The sequence below is a fragment of the Chenopodium album genome, chromosome 9 (assembly GCF_948465745.1).
Source record: "Chenopodium album chromosome 9, dcCheAlbu1.1, whole genome shotgun sequence".
NCBI lineage: Eukaryota > Viridiplantae > Streptophyta > Magnoliopsida > Caryophyllales > Amaranthaceae > Chenopodium > Chenopodium album.
In genome coordinates this window covers 1,703,279-1,721,677 of record NC_137842.1, presented here as the reverse complement: position 1 = coordinate 1,721,677, position 18,399 = coordinate 1,703,279, and the positions used below count along the sequence as shown (strand labels likewise).

Sequence of the window (18,399 nt, the reverse complement as noted above, 5' to 3'; positions counted from 1 at the left end):
ATTGATATTATACTATTGAAATCTATTTTTCTAGAATCCTAAATTTGCGCCAATATGCCTTAAAAACCCGGATTTTGCAAATTCGATTTTTGAACAAAGTTGAATGACGTTGAAGAATGTGAATTTTATCGATGAACAGTGATGCAAGACTGGTATTACGCGCACGATCTTAATTAATAGGGAAATTCGTCAATTATTGAACAAAGTTGAAGGACATTGAAGAACTCGAAGAACAATGATGAACGTGAAGAACATTGATTTACAATTTTTTGATTTTTATGTTTATTAATTTTTGGAATTTTTTAAATTACCACCCAAAAATGTATCCATTTTCAAAATAACTACCTGTTTAATTTTTTATTTTATTTTACCACCCCTTAAATTAAAAAAAATACTCAGATTACCACCATTTTAAAATTCTGGTGGATTTCTGGTATGTGACCTACCCAATGGCTAGTAACGATTATGTCTAAGCATTACAATCAACTATGTCTTCACTCCACCTCCCCTTTAAACCAGTTTATTAAGTACAAGACAACTAAAACCAAAAGAAAACAACTAAAAAAACCAAGAGCTTGCTATCGAAATTTCCACTACTACTGACCATCTTCATCTTGTCACCACTAAGAGTCGTTAGATGGGGCCCACATAAAAGAAATCCACCAAAATTTTAAAATGGGCGGTAATCTGAGTAGTTTTTGAATTTAAGAGGTGGTAAAATAAAAATAAAAATTTAGGGCTTGTTTGGCATTGTTTTTTGTTTTTAGTTTCCAGTTTTTTTGAAAACCAAAAACCAAAAACAGGAAACAAGAAAAAGGTATTTTCACTTTTCTGCTGTCAGTTTTTAAAATTATTATGATTTTAATAAGTTTGACTAATTTTTGATTCATTATATGATATAAATCATATGATTTTAAAAAACAAAAAACCCAAAAACAGAAAACCACAGTGATGCCAAATGAACCCTTAACGGTTGGTTATTTTGAAAATGGATACATTTTTAGGTGGTAATTTAAAAATTAACCTTCTTTTTTTTTATTAGGTAAATACAAATTTTAATAAATGATATTTGAAAATTTTAAATACAAATTATAAAATGATTTTTCGGTAATTATTTTTTGGAAAATAAAAAGAATTAAAAAAGGAAAATTCCAAAAATAGTGTTTGACCAAGTTTAAAAAAAATAAAAAAATCATCCAGTGAAAATTAAGTATAGTGGTGGTCATAATGAAAACGACAATAGTAGAATTTTCGTTAATTCAAAGGAAATATTTCCCACGATTCTTCAAAATCAGCCGATTCTAGCACTAGTTGGTCCAAATCACCAACACATAATTAAACAACAAAAGCTTTACAAATTAGCAATGGAGACGACCCCAAACAAAAGCAAGCAGCGTCCCAAACATCATATGATATCCAAGACGCATAATTGCATAAAAGGTCAAGTTCGTGTACAAAAGATGACAAATTTACTGAGTCTCCAATAAATTCTTATGTGATACGTGAAATCCGGAACAATAGCGCCAATATGATGAGTTGTGAGAGAATATAACAGTATGTGAGTCACATAAGATGTGAATTAATCAGGAGACTTACAGTCACGACGAATGAAGAAGCAGCCTGCTAGATCGGCACTGCCATGAGACTCCATCTTCATAAAATAATCCTTGACACACAAAATTTGGGCCTCAAAAGAGCAGGCTCCCTCTTCTTGAACTACAACTGGACTAGAAAGCTCCTTAAAAATTGTAACTGAGACTTTGCGGGTATGTGGACAAGGGGCAAGGGAATCATCACCATAGCAAACCGTCCCAGTAACCACATAGCAGAAATGTCCATCCCCCAAGTGGCACATGACATTTTTGGTATGAGGAGCGATACGAATGGTTTGTTTACCTTTCCACCCGGTAATCAAGACCTTGTATTGGTTATCGATCACAGTAGCTTCAACACATCTCCAAAGACATCTGAGGGGGGAGTCGTCTAGAACTTCCCATTTTCCGTCAACAGGGTTGAAGCGCTCAAAGCGCTTAAATTAAGTCATTTGATAATTTAAAGCTGTCCCTAACACTTCCCCCAAGCACATAAATCATCCCATTGGCCACAAACCCACAAGGTCTCGGCTTCCCAGTCGCCATTAAAGAAGGGAGTCGTTTCAAACCTTGATCATCAGCATTAAAATTGGTCTGTAATATCAATAAAATCGTTGTCAAGGTCAGCATCGGTATTGCAATTATTGTAGTAGTAGTAGTCGTCATCAAGCTCACAAGGCTCTATGTGGTGGCCACCGAAAAAATACAGCTTGGAGTCTAACTGGACACATCCCATCATGTTGGGATACTTGTCCTTGGGTATCTTCAAGATTGGAGAGAAAAACTCCTCCTCCTTATCCATCAAGGATGATGATATCGGCAGCTTAAATTTATACAACGTATCAAAGTCCATCCCCCAATTCACCTCGTTCTGCCGATTGGAACCAAATAGAGACAAGCCCAGAATGAATAAAAACAGCATGTAAAAGTATATGCGCCAAACAATAAACAAATTTATCAGCAACACATTAGCTACCAAATATGATTCTATTATCAAATTTCATACTTCCATCCTAACATTTGATTCAATTATCAAAATTTCTTTTCTACCAATAAAATTGAACGTTATGATCTTAGTAATTAGAACCAATAGTTCAGTAATTCGAACCCTAAATTGACAATTAAATTAACGATAAACCCAAGATAGTGAAATTGACATTCGATGATTAAAAAAAAAAAAATCTTACCTCAAAAGCTGCTTCAATGGAGGATAGAAATATTCAATGGAGAATGTAGAGTGCGCTTCAATGGGAAACTGAGATAGAAAGAGCGCGGGAGAGAGGGATAGTTCTATGTTCAGCTGTTTATTGTTATCAATTTTATTCCAAATATTATTATTGGAAGTTAATGAGTTTTAGGATGAGATTAGATGTTATTATGAAGAGTTTTATATTTTTTTAAAAAAAAAAAAAAATTAAAAAAAGAGTTAGTATTAGAAGTTTGGAGACTTGTGATTTAAATTTGAGAAATTGAATCCTAAATTATTATATAAGATGTCTTTACCTTATTTTTGTTGATCTCATTTGGTCTGAACTTTTTTTCCCTAATCTGATCTAAATTTATTTTTTCTGATATGATTTGATCTAAATGTAGAGTGCGCTTCAACGGGAAACTGAGATAGAAAGAGCGCGGGAGAGAGGGATGATTCTATGTACATCCGTGATAGAGTATAAAATATATTCCTGTGCCTCAACCATTACCTTAAGCTTGTGGTTGAGTTGGTCTTCTAACATGTACGGGTTCGAATCTCATCCACCCCTCCTTCAAATTGGAATTTATTCGCACCAGGTATGTTCATTTGATTTGTTAGACTTAGTTATTAACTTGTTGGGCTTTCCTTTTTAAAAAAAAAACTATGTTGGGCTTTGACTATATATTATATAGACTTTAGCCCCATCTGAAGATTTGCTAGCCCATTAAGGTCTAAATTGAGTCAATAAAAGTCAAACTCCTAAATTTTGATGTAAAGCATGAACAAACAATTATTATTATTACTCGTATTATTATTCTTATTAGTATTATTATCGGCATCTAACCCTCTACTGCCACGTACACCATATTATATATTAATATTGTGCCTGCTACTTAAAACTAGTCAACCAAGCTAGTTATAATGACAACATAGATAAACAAATCCAATAATATTGCATGATACTTCGTATGTATATTTTCCAAGCAATCTTTTATTTTTTTATTTTTTGTTCTTTGGGTTAAAAAGCAATTGACTCATATTTTCTAATTTACATTTTGTCATTTGACCAAAAACGTGAGCACCTTTAAGCTTAATTCACTAGAACGTGGAGGCAACCAAGTTGATGTAAAAAATCAAACTTATTTTTAGTGTGTCATTTTCTAGACTCTTTCTTCATGTAATCATGTATTTGGTTCTCCTTCATTATAATGCTATGAACATAACATTGCTATATTACATGCATCCTTGGCAAACAAACTACACTTTACTTTAGGCAATAATTTTAATTCATAGAATTGTTAGACTTATAGTAAATTTTATGGGGAGATATCGCTTGTGTGGTGTTCTCTTGGTCACCTTACAACTTTTTTACGTGTTAACATGGACTTCTACCAATGTTGTAGCAGCTACGGTGTCCTTTGATTATAATGATGCACTTGACAAGAGTTTATTGTTTTTTGAGGCACAACGGTCTGGTAGACTCCCCGATAATCAACGAGTTCAGTGGCGTGGTGATTCTGGCCTCGAAGATGGTTTTTCACAACAAGTATGTACACATAATAATTAAAGAGGCTGGATTCTCTATAGTTAATTCCTCGTCTAGTTACTAGAGAGAATCCTGTCCGACTCCTCCATATATTATATGCTTTGGATTAGTCATACTGATGTTACGAAAATTGAGAAATGTTCAATGTATGCAGGCAGACTTAGTAGGAGGATACTATGATGCAGGGGACCATGTGAAGTTCGGGCTTCCAATGGCGTATAGTGTGACACTAATGTCGTGGGCAGCTATTGATTTGAAGAAAGAAATCGTAGCTGCTAACCAAATGGATCATACCCTCGAAGCAATTCGATGGGGGACTGATTACTTTCTCAAGGCACATTGTGACAACAATGTTCTTTGGGCTCAGGTAAGTCTATATACTCGTGTCTTTTTATTAAAAAAATCGCGCATATGTAAGCTTTTCTATTGTGCTGATTTGCAAGCGTGTTTAGGTAGGTGAAGGAGAAGAGGATCATAGTTGCTGGCAGCGTGCTGAAGAAATGACTACATCAAGATTAGCTTATAAGCTTGATTCTAGCCATCCTGGTTCTGATGTTGCTGGTGAAACTGCCGCGGCTTTGGCTGCTGCTTCTTTAGCCTTTAAGCCTTACAATTCTTCCTACTCGGGTCTTCTCTTGAGTCATGCCAAAGAGGTATGTAGTCTCTTATTTATGTGCATTCAAGTAATCTTCTTCTAGTACAAGTTTGCATTTTGGTGAACAGATTTTTTCTGCAGATTTTTTCGTTTGCTGATACATTCAGAGGCCTGTATGATGATTCCTACCCAGAAGCCGAATCTTTCTATCCTTCATCCGGATACACGGTTAGTACATGATCATTTACCTTATTTGTGGGAAGAAAAAATTAAATACAAGTATATTGTGTATGCTCTCATAGTTCATAATACGAAACCATGTAATTAGTCATCATCTTATGTAATAATTAGAGCCAAACCTTTATTTAAATAATATTTTCTACAAGTATTGGTGTTGCATCAAATTTACAACACTGAAATGTTCGTTGTTGTTAATGATTTGAAGGATGAACTCTTGTGGGCAGCTGCCTGGTTGTACCGAGCCACGAATAACGACTACTACTTGCAGTATGCATCTTACAATGGAGCTTCTTTAGGTGGAACTGGTAATTCAGTCAAAATGTTCTCTTGGGATAACAAGTATGCTGGTGTACAAATCCTTCTAACAAAGGTACGTAATTTCAGTTTCAAATTTTGATAATATCTTTTGATAAAAACTGAAATTTCATGTGATCATCAACCTGTCAAAAGTAGTTCACATGTGTGTTTTACAGGTATTGTTAGATGGAGAAGGTCAAGCATACACTGAAACTTTGAAGCAATACAAAGCCAGAGCAGATTTCTTTGTTTGCGCTTATTTGCAGAAAAACGGTGGGGATAATGTTCCCATGACTCCAGGTCAGTCCTCTGCTCTAGTCCTTTGCATATGCCCTGTCCAAAGGTACTGATGATCTGATGATACCGCGAAAGATCCCTTAGCTGATTATTTCTTTTCCTGCTTGTATGAGCAGGAGGGTTGGCATTCCTTCTCGCGTCAAACAACTTGCAGTATGCTGCATCAGCCTCTTTCCTTTTAGCCATCTATTCTGAATATCTAGCTAGTTCAAGCTCTGTGATTCAATGTCCAGACGGTACAGTACAGTCTCAAGATCTTCTCAACTTTGCTAAGTCACAGGTAAATATTTTTTTGTGCAACTTCTTCAGCCCTTCAACTTTTTTAGCCTAGACTATTTTACTACAAGTATCAACTTAAGTCTATTGAGCAAATTATACTCGGTATGGTATGGTGCAGGCTGATTATATACTCGGTAACAATCCTCAATCAATGAGCTACTTGATAGGCTACGGAACCCATTATCCTCAAAAGCCTCACCACAGAGGTTCTTCTATCCCATCTATACATGAGCTTAGTACCAGGTTGGACTGTTCACAAGGCTTCGACGAATGGTATAGGAATTGGAACCCAAATCCAAATGTTCTGTATGGAGGTCTAATTGGAGGTCCTGATAGCAGTGACTGCTTTACTGATGACCGTGACAACTACGACCAAAGTGAACCTACTCTTACTGCAGGAGCACCTCTAATAGGCCTTTTCTCCAAGCTGCACAGTGCATTTTCCTCAAGTCCACCTTCAGGTCATTACCTTAATCATTCTTTAATTCTGTACTTTTCTATGTTTTCCTGGTAAAACATACATTTACCTATCTTTCAATCTTCTGCAGGTTATCATGAGTCCCCTAAAACACCTCCACAAAGTAAGTACTCGATCACAATCGAAACTTTTTTTGATGTTAGTTATAGTTTTAGGCCCTATACTCACTACTAAAGATAAGGTCTAGCAAAAAATCTGCTGATTTTGATCAGAAAAATCCAGCTTTAATCAGCAAAATTCAGCTTTGATTAGTACAAACTAGTTTCAATAAGTAATTGCATAGGATAAAACCACCAGTGAATGAGCAAAAATCAAATTTTGATATCAAGTTTATACCGAAAAAATCAAATTTCCTTGTTATTCCTCCCATTAATTCTGTGTGTGTAATCACTCAAACTTTTAGGTTCTTATTCAGATGAAACGAAGGAACCAAGCACGCCTTCAGGTAATTAAGTAATCTTGTTGCGAAGTTTTTACTGCACTTCCTAGCTAAATTTATTTGATCTGATTCCTTTCTGGCAACCCTGCATTTCATAAGACTGACAGTGTCTTCAACATGTAAATTTAGGTTATGATCAATATCAGAATCCACCAGCTTCATACGCGTCACCAGGTAAATTCTGCAAGACCGAGTTTTTTGTGTCAATCTTTTTTTAAGTCTGCTGTCTGCTATCATAACTTTCAGGGCTCTCACTTCACTTGTATACATGAAATTATCTTCAGAATTTCGTTTTCTTCATTTGTGCTATGATTTTTTCTCAATTTCTTTGTTAAAATGACAGAACAGCTCACAAGAAATCTTACTAATATAGAGTTAATCTTAGTCTCATTTTGATTTATTTTTCTCTATCTCCTCAAGACCAACCAGCTGAAACTCCACTCCAGAGTACATCAGTGCAGAATCCATCAGCACCAGAACCTGCTCCAAGTAAGTATAACGAGTAACTCGCAGCTGTAGATCTTTTCTTCCTTCTTTCCCAAATTACTCTATGTTTATTCCTCTCTTTTTGTTATCGAAATTTATTTCTTCATATATAATTGTTTCAAAATCATGATGTTAGGAAAAAAAAATCAGTGAAAGCTCAACAAATCTGTTCATGTTTACAGGCTCTGACTACATTCTGAATTCACCTGCTCCCGGTCCAGTAATAGGTGAGTAATCTTGTTTTAACCTTAGAATTCAAACTGATATATATGTATCTAATACTGAACATCTTGCAGAAGATTATGTCATGGTGAATCAACAAATAAACTCGGCGCCATCAGTGCTTTCAGGCCGGGTTAAGTATTTAGTACTGAAAGCAATGCTACCCTTAGTGCCTCTTCTTGCAGCCCTGTAACTTTGTATGAGCTAATTAGATTAGCTTAGTATATGAAGCTAATTCTAATTTTATTCTTGTAATTTTTGCTCCTACTAGCATTGTTTGCTAGCATTTTTTTATTAAATTTTTTATCTTTATAATTGTGAGTTAATCAATTAATATCAGAGACATCAATCCTTATTGTACTTGATTGATGAAATCTGCAATTCAAAGTGGCAGCCAAAAAATTGTGGTTTGCCCTTCTATGTGATGTCCATTAATTTATAGTGAAATTATGATGCTAATTCTTTGATCTCATTCAAATATATGTACAATGTGATGTTTTATAGTCATACATAAGTACATAACGATAGTGGACAAATCTTTCTGTGTTTATAGCCACAAGGATATATTTTTAGGTAAAATTATACTCATTCATGAAATGAATTTTAGGCCAACTACGACAAAAAATGAACTCTTTAATCTAAGGTATTTAATACACGTGTTACTAATAGAACCTCCCACATTAATGATAGAATTGTCCTGATTGCCCTTAGCTCACCTTTTTCACAAAATAATTAAACTCTTTTTCCAAAAGCTTAAGCTGATGGTTGGAGCCCAGGAATATGTTTTATACTCTATCAAAAACTACCACTATCTCCCTCTTTAATTTCTTCCCAACCACCACCCACCCCTTGTCGCTTCCTTTACCACTAGCACAGCTGTTGTCATGCCACCTAACATTGGGGTTGTCACGCTTTAGTTTGCTGCGATTTGGTGCATACCTCAAATCAAATTGTATAAATTGGTTTGCCATTTTGTCAAACCAACCTAAATTGTATAACATGTCAAACCAAACCAAAATCATAATACAGTAAAATATCAGAGCATTTTCAGTGCGGCAGGCCACATGGTGCGGCAGGGTTATTACTTGTATTCTGAGTTACTTGTTTCTGGAGTTACTTGTATTCTGAGGTTACTTGTATAGGTTACTTGTATTATGAGGTTACTTGTATTCTGGGGTTGTATGGATTACTTGAATGGGTTGAGTAACACCTACAAGTAACCCCAAACCAAAACCTCATACCAAACCAATAAGACAATAATACCCTACAAGTAACCACTGACCAAAACCAGTAACAATCATACAAGTAAACCCTGACCAAAACCAGTAACACCCATACAAGTAACCGCGAAACCTACAAGTAACCCCTGACAAAAACCAGTAACACCCATACAAGTAACCCCAAAATACAAGTAACACCTACAATAACACCATACAAGTAACCCCTGCCGCACCATGTGGCCAGCCGCGTACAAAAATTTGTAGTAAAATATATATTTTGGGATAAAGGGAGTAGTTTTTAACGAGTTAATTATAATAAGGAAAATTTGTCAAAAATAACACCACCTTTACGCGGTCTTCCCTAAATAACACCACCTTTTGATTATTCCACAATAACGCCACCTTTGATACACATCTGCCAAAAATAAAACATGACCGGTTGGTAACCTATTTAAAAGGTTACCTTGGACACGTGTCACTCTATCACTGGTTAATTTTTTTAACAATTTTTTTTTTTAAAAAGAATCCTTAAAATAAAAAAATTAAAAAAATTAAAATTGAAAAAAAAAACAGAAAAAAGGAAAATCCCCCACCACCGCCACCTGCCAAGGTTTCCACCACCACGGCGCCTGAAAACCCTTCCCCGTGCCGGCTTAGCCTTTTCACCGGTCGTCTGCACTATAAAATCCACCATTAGAAAGTCGAAACCCCTAAAACCACTTGATTGATTTGGGGTTTTAAGGTTTTTGGATGGTGGTTCAAAGGGGAAAGAGGTGGAGACGGCCGATGGAGGGGCGAAATGGGTTCGCCGGTACAGGGGAGGCGGCTTGTCCGGCAACCGGTGAGAGGAGGGGGGTTTTCGAGGGGAGGGAGAATGGTTTTAGGGTGGAGGAAGGTGGTTTAGGGGAAGGGGAGGAGGGGCTGCAGGGTGGTCGGGCTGGTACCGCCGAGGCGCCGAGTACGTACAAAGCTCTAGTGAAAGGGGAAGGTGGAGACGGCCGGTGGAGGGGAGGAATGGGTTCGCCGGCATAGGGGAAGGGGTTTGGCCTGGCCGGTGGTTGGTGAGGGTAACGGGGTTTCCTAGGGGAGGGAGAAGGGTTTTAGCGTGGAGGAAGGTGGTTCAGGGGAAGGGGAGTGGCTGTGTGGTCAGGCTGGTACAACCGGGTACGGAGCTCTGGTCGCCGCGTGGTGGCAGCCCTGGCGGGGTGGCTGTGGGGTTGCTGTCGTTAAGGGGGAGGGGTTTTCTTTTTTTTTTTTTCCAGTTTTTTTTTTAAGTTTTTTAATTTAAGTTTTGTTTTTTTTTTTTATTATTATTCATCATATTTTAGAAAATTTGTTAAATTAAAAAAAATAAAAAATTAACCAATCACATATGTGACATGTGTCGGATGTAACCTATAAAATAGGTTACCGGTTTTTTGTTTCATTTTTGGCAAATGCATGTGAAAGGTGATGTTATTCTGGAATAATCAAAAGGTGGTGCTATTCTTGGAAGATCAGTGAAAGGTGGTGTTATTTTTGACAAATTTTCCTTATAATAAGCTTAACTTGATCGAGTTTAACTAGTACAACTACAATCATCCCCTCAAAAATTAAAAAAAAAAAAAAAATGAACATGAACCTCTTCTACCAACCTGATTAACATATAAAATGTATTGTAGCCATGCAAAAAAAAAAAAAAAAAGAACACGTACGATTAACACGAAAAGTCGGTATATTAATCAAATTAAAATAAAGCTTGATATTCATAATTCAACCAACCACTAAATCTTATTCTTATCCTATATTATATATTCTTGATTGGTAAAATATAAAATACTTAATACATAGTTGAGGACCATAACTTAACCAAAAAATAAAATAACATAAAAAAGTCCACGTTATATGTAATTGACTTTTGATTATATTTGTATGTACAATGTATAACAACCATAACTAAATAACGTGGGAAGCAAACTCTCATTGCTCTCTTCTAATCTTTTCTTATACAACGTGAAGGCTACTAAATCTTCATTTAGGTTTCCTAATGGCTGGACATTAATTGTTAATTTATGTATAATTAATTTCTTTCATTAGAATTGTTCTTCCATATATAAACCAAGTTTATACAATATACATCTCAAAACAACTTCTTATCATTTGGAAAAGTTTAAGTGATTATTATTCTCTAGCCATTTTTACAAATATCGGTCATTAGTTCCTAGCTAGGTACGTATATATAGAGGAAGATTGTCATGGAGTTTAGGTTATGTTCGCGTCCACATTATATACTTGTGGTGTTCCTCGGCCTCCTAGCGTTGGAAGCTATAACCATGGTCTCGGGGTTCGACTATGGGGATGCCCTAGATAAGACCTTGTTATTTTTTGAGGCTCAAAGGGCTGGAAAGCTACCATATGAGAATAGAGTTAAGTGGCGCAAGGATTCCGCCATGCGCGATGGATATGCCCAAGGAGTAAGTATACTAACCTAGCCTTATGTTTTTTTCTTCTTCCTTTGTTACATGTTCTTGAAGGACAATATTGTCTATTACATGCTTTAAACATGAGGGCTCAAAATAAATTTGATGGAAAATCTTACTTCAGTTTTTCAAGAATAAATGTTTTGGCTATATATTTGTACTAGTACAAAACAATAATCTTAATGTAATAGTAATGTCTTTAACATATCAAAAACTTTATAGCAGCCTAATTTTGTATGGGATATTTTGTGAAAAATTACATTATAAAACATTTTTTTGCGAGAAACTACCTAATCAAAATAATATTGTAAAAAACTAACTTATGAAAGGTTAAATGTTGTAAGAGACTGTTATTGATCGAAAAATCACTGTTGACTTTCATTTTCCGGCGTTGAATTGTATTTTATATATGTAGGTGGACTTGGTAGGAGGATATTTTGATGCAGGAGATCATGTGAAGTTTGGGCTTCCAATGGCCTTTTCGGTCACGATGATGGCATGGGCTGCAATTGATTTCAACAAGGACTTATTAGCCGCGAACCAAATGGATCAAACATTACAAGCTATTCGATGGGGAACTGATTATTTTATCAAGGCCCATACTCACCCTAATGTTCTTTGGGGACAGGTATATCCTGTTGTATATTTTAAACTCGTAACGTGACAATTAAATTTAGCTGAAACGATATATTTATATTACAAGTAAAAGATGGTATCATCAAAAAATTGTAACGTCTTGATTTTTATACTCACTAAAGTATGTTTATATAATGTGAAGGTGGGAGATGGAGCATCTGACCATCTTTGTTGGATGAGACCGGAGGACATGACAACATCAAGGACGGCTTACAAGCTAGATTCGTCTAACCCTGGCTCTGATTTAGCCGGAGAAACTGCAGCCGCCTTAGCTGCCGCCTCATTGGCTTTCCGGCCTTACAACTCTTCTTATGCTCATGTTCTTGTGTATCATGCTGAACAGGTGATTAAACTAGTGCAATATGTTATTGCTAATTATACTTTCATGAACTGAAGAAAATAATATGTTACTAATTTTGATATTAATAATGTGTTTAATTTTATAGCAATGCTACACGCTTAAGCTAATTATTAAGATACCTTACTCTAATGTTTGTGCAGCTTTTCTACTTCGCGGATACATTTAGAGGCTTATATGATGATTCAATCACAAATGCTGCAGATTACTACACATCCTCTGGCTATCAAGTAAGGACTAATTGGCTTAAAAACTAGTTTTCTTTCCGAAATGACTCTGCTTTAGCCCATTATTTGACAATGTTACTTTGATCATTGTGACTAATAATATGTTTTTTTTGTGGAATCAGGATGAACTGTTATGGGCTGCGGCGTGGTTGTATAGAGCAACTAACAAAGAGCATTACTTGCAGTATATGGTGCAAAATGCTGCTTCCATGGGCGGTACTGGTTGGGCCGTTAAGGAATTCTCTTGGGATAACAAGTATGCCGGTGTCCAAGTCCTCCTTTCTAAGGTATCATCTATTAATCCCGGCTAAATGACCAATATACACACGTAGTTAAGGTTTCATTTTAAAACCAATTGATAATAGGCAGAGTACGTAACTTATTAATTCATTCAACTTTTGTTGTAACATTTAAATTTGACTGTCCTATATATTATTAGCGCGAATTGTAAAGTAATTGTAATTAGTATGTGGTTAATTTCAGATATTATTGGAAGGTAAGGGCGGATCATATACATCGACATTGAATCAGTATCAAGCCAAGGCAGATTACTTTGCTTGCTCTTGTCTACAAAAGAACAATGGCTATGATGTTCAGCTTACTCCTGGTACTTAAACTTGCACTATTCAATTTTCTGATACTACCTCTGTTACATATTATTTGCAATGATTTGACATTAAGTAGAGAGGAAAAATGTCTAATCGTTGTAAATAATATGTAACAGAGGTAGTATTACAAGCAATTGACCTATATAAGCAGTGTATAATACTTTCTTGTGTTTATTTTCTGATCAACTAGGTGGCTTAGTGTATGTGCGTCAATGGAACAATATGCAATACGCTGCCTCTGCTGCATTCCTCCTCGCCGTGTACTCTGACTACCTATCCCAAGCAAAGGCGGTTGTAAACTGCCCTGAAGGAACCTCCAAACCACAAGACCTCTTCAACTTTGCTAAGTCTCAGGTTCTAATTTCATCTTTTATGCCTTTTATTTTCATGTACTACAATTTAGTTTATAATACCTCCGTTACAGGTTATGTGCAATGATTTGACATAAATATTTATGTCAAATCGTTGCACATAACCTGTAATAGAGGTAGTATGTTCTTCTTTTGTCATGTAATTTGATTAAACTTTAACTTGAATGATCATTTTTATTATTTTACAGGCTGATTACATCCTAGGACAAAATCCTAACTCTATGAGTTACTTAGTTGGTTTTGGAAATAACTACCCGAAACAAGTGCACCACAGAGGAGCATCCATTGCCTCAATCTCTGTACACAACTCACCCGTCGGGTGTGTCCAAGGGTTTGAAGAATGGTATCATTGTACAACCGCGAACCCAAATGTCATACATGGAGGCCTTGTAGGAGGTCCGGATAACAACGATGAATTCGATGATGATCGATCTAACTACGAGCAAACTGAGCCTACAATCTCTGGTACCGCTCCCCTTATAGGCCTCTTCTCAAAGTTGAGGAGCACAAACACACGCTCAAGTCCTTATGCTCGAAACTCACCGAAAACTTCTTATGCTAAGAAGACACAAAATGCACCAAAATCTCCATATGCCACCTCAAGTGAGTATTCGTGTTACACCTAGTTTATTGTAACTCTCTTACGCTTATGTTCTGTTCACCTGATTTTTACTGGGTTTTTTTTCGCAGATGTGGCAATTAGATTTAAACACTCCATAACGGGCACATGGCAAGACAAGGGGAAAACCGTGTATCATCACACGGTACTTGTTAAGAACATGTCCATGAAAACGGTTAGAGATCTCAAATTAAGGATTGACAACCTCTCGGGACCAATATATGGCCTAATGCCAACTAGTGAGAAGAACGTCTACCAAGTACCGCCTTATCTCAGAGTGTTGTTGGCCGGTGGTGAGTTGGTGTTTGTTTACATACAAGACGGTCCTCAAGCTAAGGTCTCGGTTTACAACTTTCACTAATGGACCAAAAATTCGTGCCAGGGTTAGGCTAGCCAACAATTGGCTGCCCTAACCAACTCGGAGTTAGGTCAGACCATAGTTGATCAACTCTAAATTGACGTCAATTTTTACCCTTTATATATTTCTTGTAGTCCGGTGTACATTTTTATCATTAACTCTTAAGAGTGAATACTTTGCTAAAATGAGGCTAATGTTGATTGTTGGACAAACATTTGCCACCCTTCTCTAGAATTAATTTATGTATTTTGAGAAGGGACGTTGTAAATTTAGAGGCTTAAGCTTTCTTTGTTTGATGAGTTTTTTTTTATGGTGTGTATACGGTGATGAAATGAAGGCATCCCATTACATCTAAAGATCAAATTCGGTTCTTCTCTTCTTTATTTGGCGATTAGAAGTTTATTAGCTACATACTCTCTGTTTCATAATAATGATTATTTAGGAGGTGTTGGATTCGTTCACTGAATAATTCTGATTTAATTTGTAAATGTGTAACCCATTTTTCAAATCCTCGTGATATAGGGCATAAACATTCAAAGGGGCCGGTCCTGGGGTGGGTTTTGCTCATACCATACCATACCTTTAGGTATCAAAATAAAATAAAAAATCATAGTGTAATATTTACTAAACCTAAAATGAAATAGGCCCAAAATAGAAAATCATACGGAGTAGCTTACCTGTGAACACCTTAAGATAGCGAGGTTCTGTCATAGTCCTTTGAAGGGGCTAATTGATTCAAGACATATCTTAACACTTACTTTCTTTAATTAATAATCCTCTTTTCAAATTAAAGTGCATGCCTTTGAACTATATTACAAGTAAAAGAAAATGGATATAATACAGTTATCAAAATAACTCCATTAGACAATTGGACCAGATTGATACGTGTGGTTGCAAGCCAATATAATAGCCATGGACCATACATTGGATCTAACAATTACAAAAAACGTGATGTAAATTAGTACCTTAATGTGTAAATATTTCATGTGCTTGTTCCTCGTGGTTAACAGTGTAGGCAGTACTTTATTTTTTTATAAGGTGAGATGAAGGATTCTAGTGAACCAACGACACCTCTCACATATATAGTCATGCAACCAGCTTCGCTTATCATTGCTTGAGAGCAGAGGGGGAGGTAAGATAATCCCTTACTGCCAAACATTTTGTAGTTAGTTGAAAAAAAAAAATCTCATTTAAGGATGATTTAGATTAAAATTTATATGGTAGTCATCCTTAATTTTTTATTTTTTCGAATAAGTATAATTTTAGATGCTACGTACAAGTACAATTTAATTTGTACATTTTATTTAAACATGAATTTATAGCTAAACGTCGCTTGTATTTTACCTTAAAATGGACCATGTTTCCCATGCAAACGACGTTTTGTATACCCTTTCATAATACAATTAATAGAGTATAAAACATATTATTGGGCCTCAACTATAAGCCTGAAGAATACTAGTCATCAATAATAATAGTGGAATTCTAAATCGATCAACTCCAATTAGTAAAAGCATGAAGAATACTAGTCATCAATTCATCATGTTCAATTGTCGTCCTTCTCAACTAAAAATTGTTCGAACTTAAAAATCTGCGATCTCAATCCGATCCAATCAACCTGCTAGTCACGGACTCTCCGGTCATCCTTTGAAATACTTGAAGTTGAGATTAATTGGTGAATTTTGAATTCTTTTTTTTTTTTTTTTTTTAATTTACCGTATATTTTCTTATAATAGAAAATAAATAAAATGATATGAAGAAAAAAAATTTAACATTTTACACCCAATCAAGCGCTCCCTATAATTCCGTACATCCTATGGAGTACGAGGATTCTTGAATATTCAAATAATCAACCTGATGCTCCATTCCTCTGTACATTATCACATGGTAGCACAAGTTTACAACAAACTAAGCCAAAAAATAATCACGAGAGTGCATGTGCGATGCCCTACCAACGATTATGATTTATGATAGCCTATTTTATTTTCTATTCCGTATATAAAACATGCATGAGCATTATATTCATGTACTTACCGAAAAAAAAAAACACACACACACACAAACTCTCAAAATATTTTTCTAAAAAAAGTACGGACTACATTTTATTAGGTTACTAAATTGAGAAATGAAGATGAAGGTGAAGGGAAATAATGTGATGATATTAGCTATAATAATGCTTATGCTAATTGTTGTCACCTCGGCCAATGCCATTAATGGTAACGATAATGATAATCATAATAATCAGCTTATTTCTCGCCCATCAAAAAATATTCTCGTGGTACTCGATTGAGTCATATCTCCGACAACCGACCTCGAATTTGGTTGTGCTAATGTATATGATAAGTGTGATGGGTGGATAACACCATGTTGTGATCCCTTTTGGTGCGACGGCCCTGTTATAGGCGGCAGGTGCCGTGTCCCTTGTGATAGATTATGAAATATTCTAGGATGTTCCGTAAAAGATACACTTAATTTTATGTTTCTCTTAGAATTAGGGTTGTACCTATATATATCTTTTACAAAATATGAAAATAGCCTATAATATTTTATATTCTAGCAACTTTTTTTTTTTTTTTTTGGGGGGGGGGGGGGGGGGGGGGAGAATTAAGTATGTTCTACATATGTTACAGTGTTGTACGTAATCTACTTCTTGTTATTATTGTTTTTTTGGTGTTTAGCAGAGAGTCACTTGTTATTATTGTTGTACATAATTTATGTGTACTTGGACTCCTAGTTTCCTACAATATTATTACTGACTTGAACTCGTGACCTTTGTCTCATGCTAGCACTAATACATACCATACCAAACAAACCAAACGTTTAAACCTACTGTTGAGACGCAAGATTATGTTTTATACTCTATCAACAACCATTACCTAAAACAAGCTACTTTAAACTACTTGGGCTAGGTAAAATACTTGATTACAAATCTTATGAAATATGTTATTTAGAACTTAACTTTGCTTCCTTTGTTTTCTAATAGTTGTATTAATTTGACTAGACATACTTGCTAATTTACCTATTTGCCTAGGTGTGGGTTTTGTGTCAGTAGGCTATGAACTACGAAGGGTTGCATTATTTGCCAAGAATATTCTTTCAAATGGATCATGCATTAGAAATTTCACGCATGCATGTTAAAGCATAACGGTATTCATTAGTTTAGGAAAAGATCCAAGAAAATGCTTGTAGGTGTAACTAGTTTAAAATTGCAAATGATATGGTTTCAAATATTACAACTTTATGTGTTTATGTGTGCAAAGAAAGTAGTAAAGTACAGCATAATAAGTCACTTAAGCAGATATTAGATCAAAAGGTAAGGGAGGCAAAATTTGAACTATTTAAAACTATAGAATATAACCATTGAGTCATTGTTTTTAAAACTATAGAATATAACCATTGAGTAATTGAGACATGACATTTTATATCAAATTTTTTAATGCAATCTGTTATGCATAGCTAATAAAGTTGTACAAAATTACAAGGGGTCAAGCCCCTATAAACTTCAATGAATTGAAGGTCTTCCCTTGCTTTAATTTAAGTAATAGTTTTGAATTGTTAATTAATTAACCCTTGAAAAGTTACAACATTGTTAAGAATTTGGAATATTTGATATAAATATTCCCACCTTTAATCTTACCTTTAAATTAACTCAATATAATCTCACTTTTACAACAGTTTTATAAAATAAACTTTATTAGTTGAGACGAACACTACAAGAGGGGGGTGAATTGTATGTGAGTTCCTATTGACTACTTTTGCGGAATGTAAGCTTGCAATGCATACAATATTTTACGAGGAAACCTTCTAGAGCCCAACTGGAAGTAAAACCTCGACCCTTCTAAGGGATTTCCAAACCAAACCAATTCACTATAATAATAGGGCA

General features: G+C 35.4%; 2 protein-coding genes and 1 long non-coding RNA gene across 3 annotated transcripts; all 3 read left to right on the top strand.

Annotated features, from left to right (window-relative positions):
- The first annotated feature begins 4,069 nt into the window (after nucleotides 1–4,069).
- LOC145559264 (endoglucanase 5-like) lies at nucleotides 4,070–7,173 on the top strand. Its single transcript, XM_081620698.1, has 11 exons — nucleotides 4,070–4,330; nucleotides 4,485–4,697; nucleotides 4,783–4,983; nucleotides 5,067–5,153; nucleotides 5,371–5,535; nucleotides 5,639–5,762; nucleotides 5,876–6,039; nucleotides 6,157–6,499; nucleotides 6,587–6,619; nucleotides 6,920–6,961; nucleotides 7,085–7,173. Exons 1-11 carry the CDS (start codon nucleotides 4,103–4,105, stop codon nucleotides 7,171–7,173), a joined length of 1,689 nt encoding a protein of 562 aa, XP_081476824.1. The 5' UTR covers nucleotides 4,070–4,102.
- A 195-nt stretch (nucleotides 7,174–7,368) lies between these two features.
- Nucleotides 7,369–7,836, top strand: LOC145559347 (uncharacterized). The gene is made up of 3 exons (XR_014092696.1): nucleotides 7,369–7,444; nucleotides 7,624–7,668; nucleotides 7,738–7,836. It is a non-coding gene; the product is annotated as an uncharacterized LOC145559347 (long non-coding RNA).
- A 3,240-nt stretch (nucleotides 7,837–11,076) lies between these two features.
- On the top strand, nucleotides 11,077–14,855 carry LOC145559345 (endoglucanase 5-like). The gene is made up of 9 exons (XM_081620771.1): nucleotides 11,077–11,336; nucleotides 11,758–11,970; nucleotides 12,121–12,321; nucleotides 12,480–12,566; nucleotides 12,686–12,850; nucleotides 13,047–13,170; nucleotides 13,362–13,525; nucleotides 13,731–14,145; nucleotides 14,233–14,855. The coding sequence occupies exons 1-9, from the start codon at nucleotides 11,118–11,120 to the stop codon at nucleotides 14,520–14,522; spliced, it is 1,878 nt and encodes a 625-aa protein (XP_081476897.1). The 5' UTR covers nucleotides 11,077–11,117; the 3' UTR covers nucleotides 14,523–14,855.
- The last annotated feature ends 3,544 nt before the right edge of the window (nucleotides 14,856–18,399 follow it).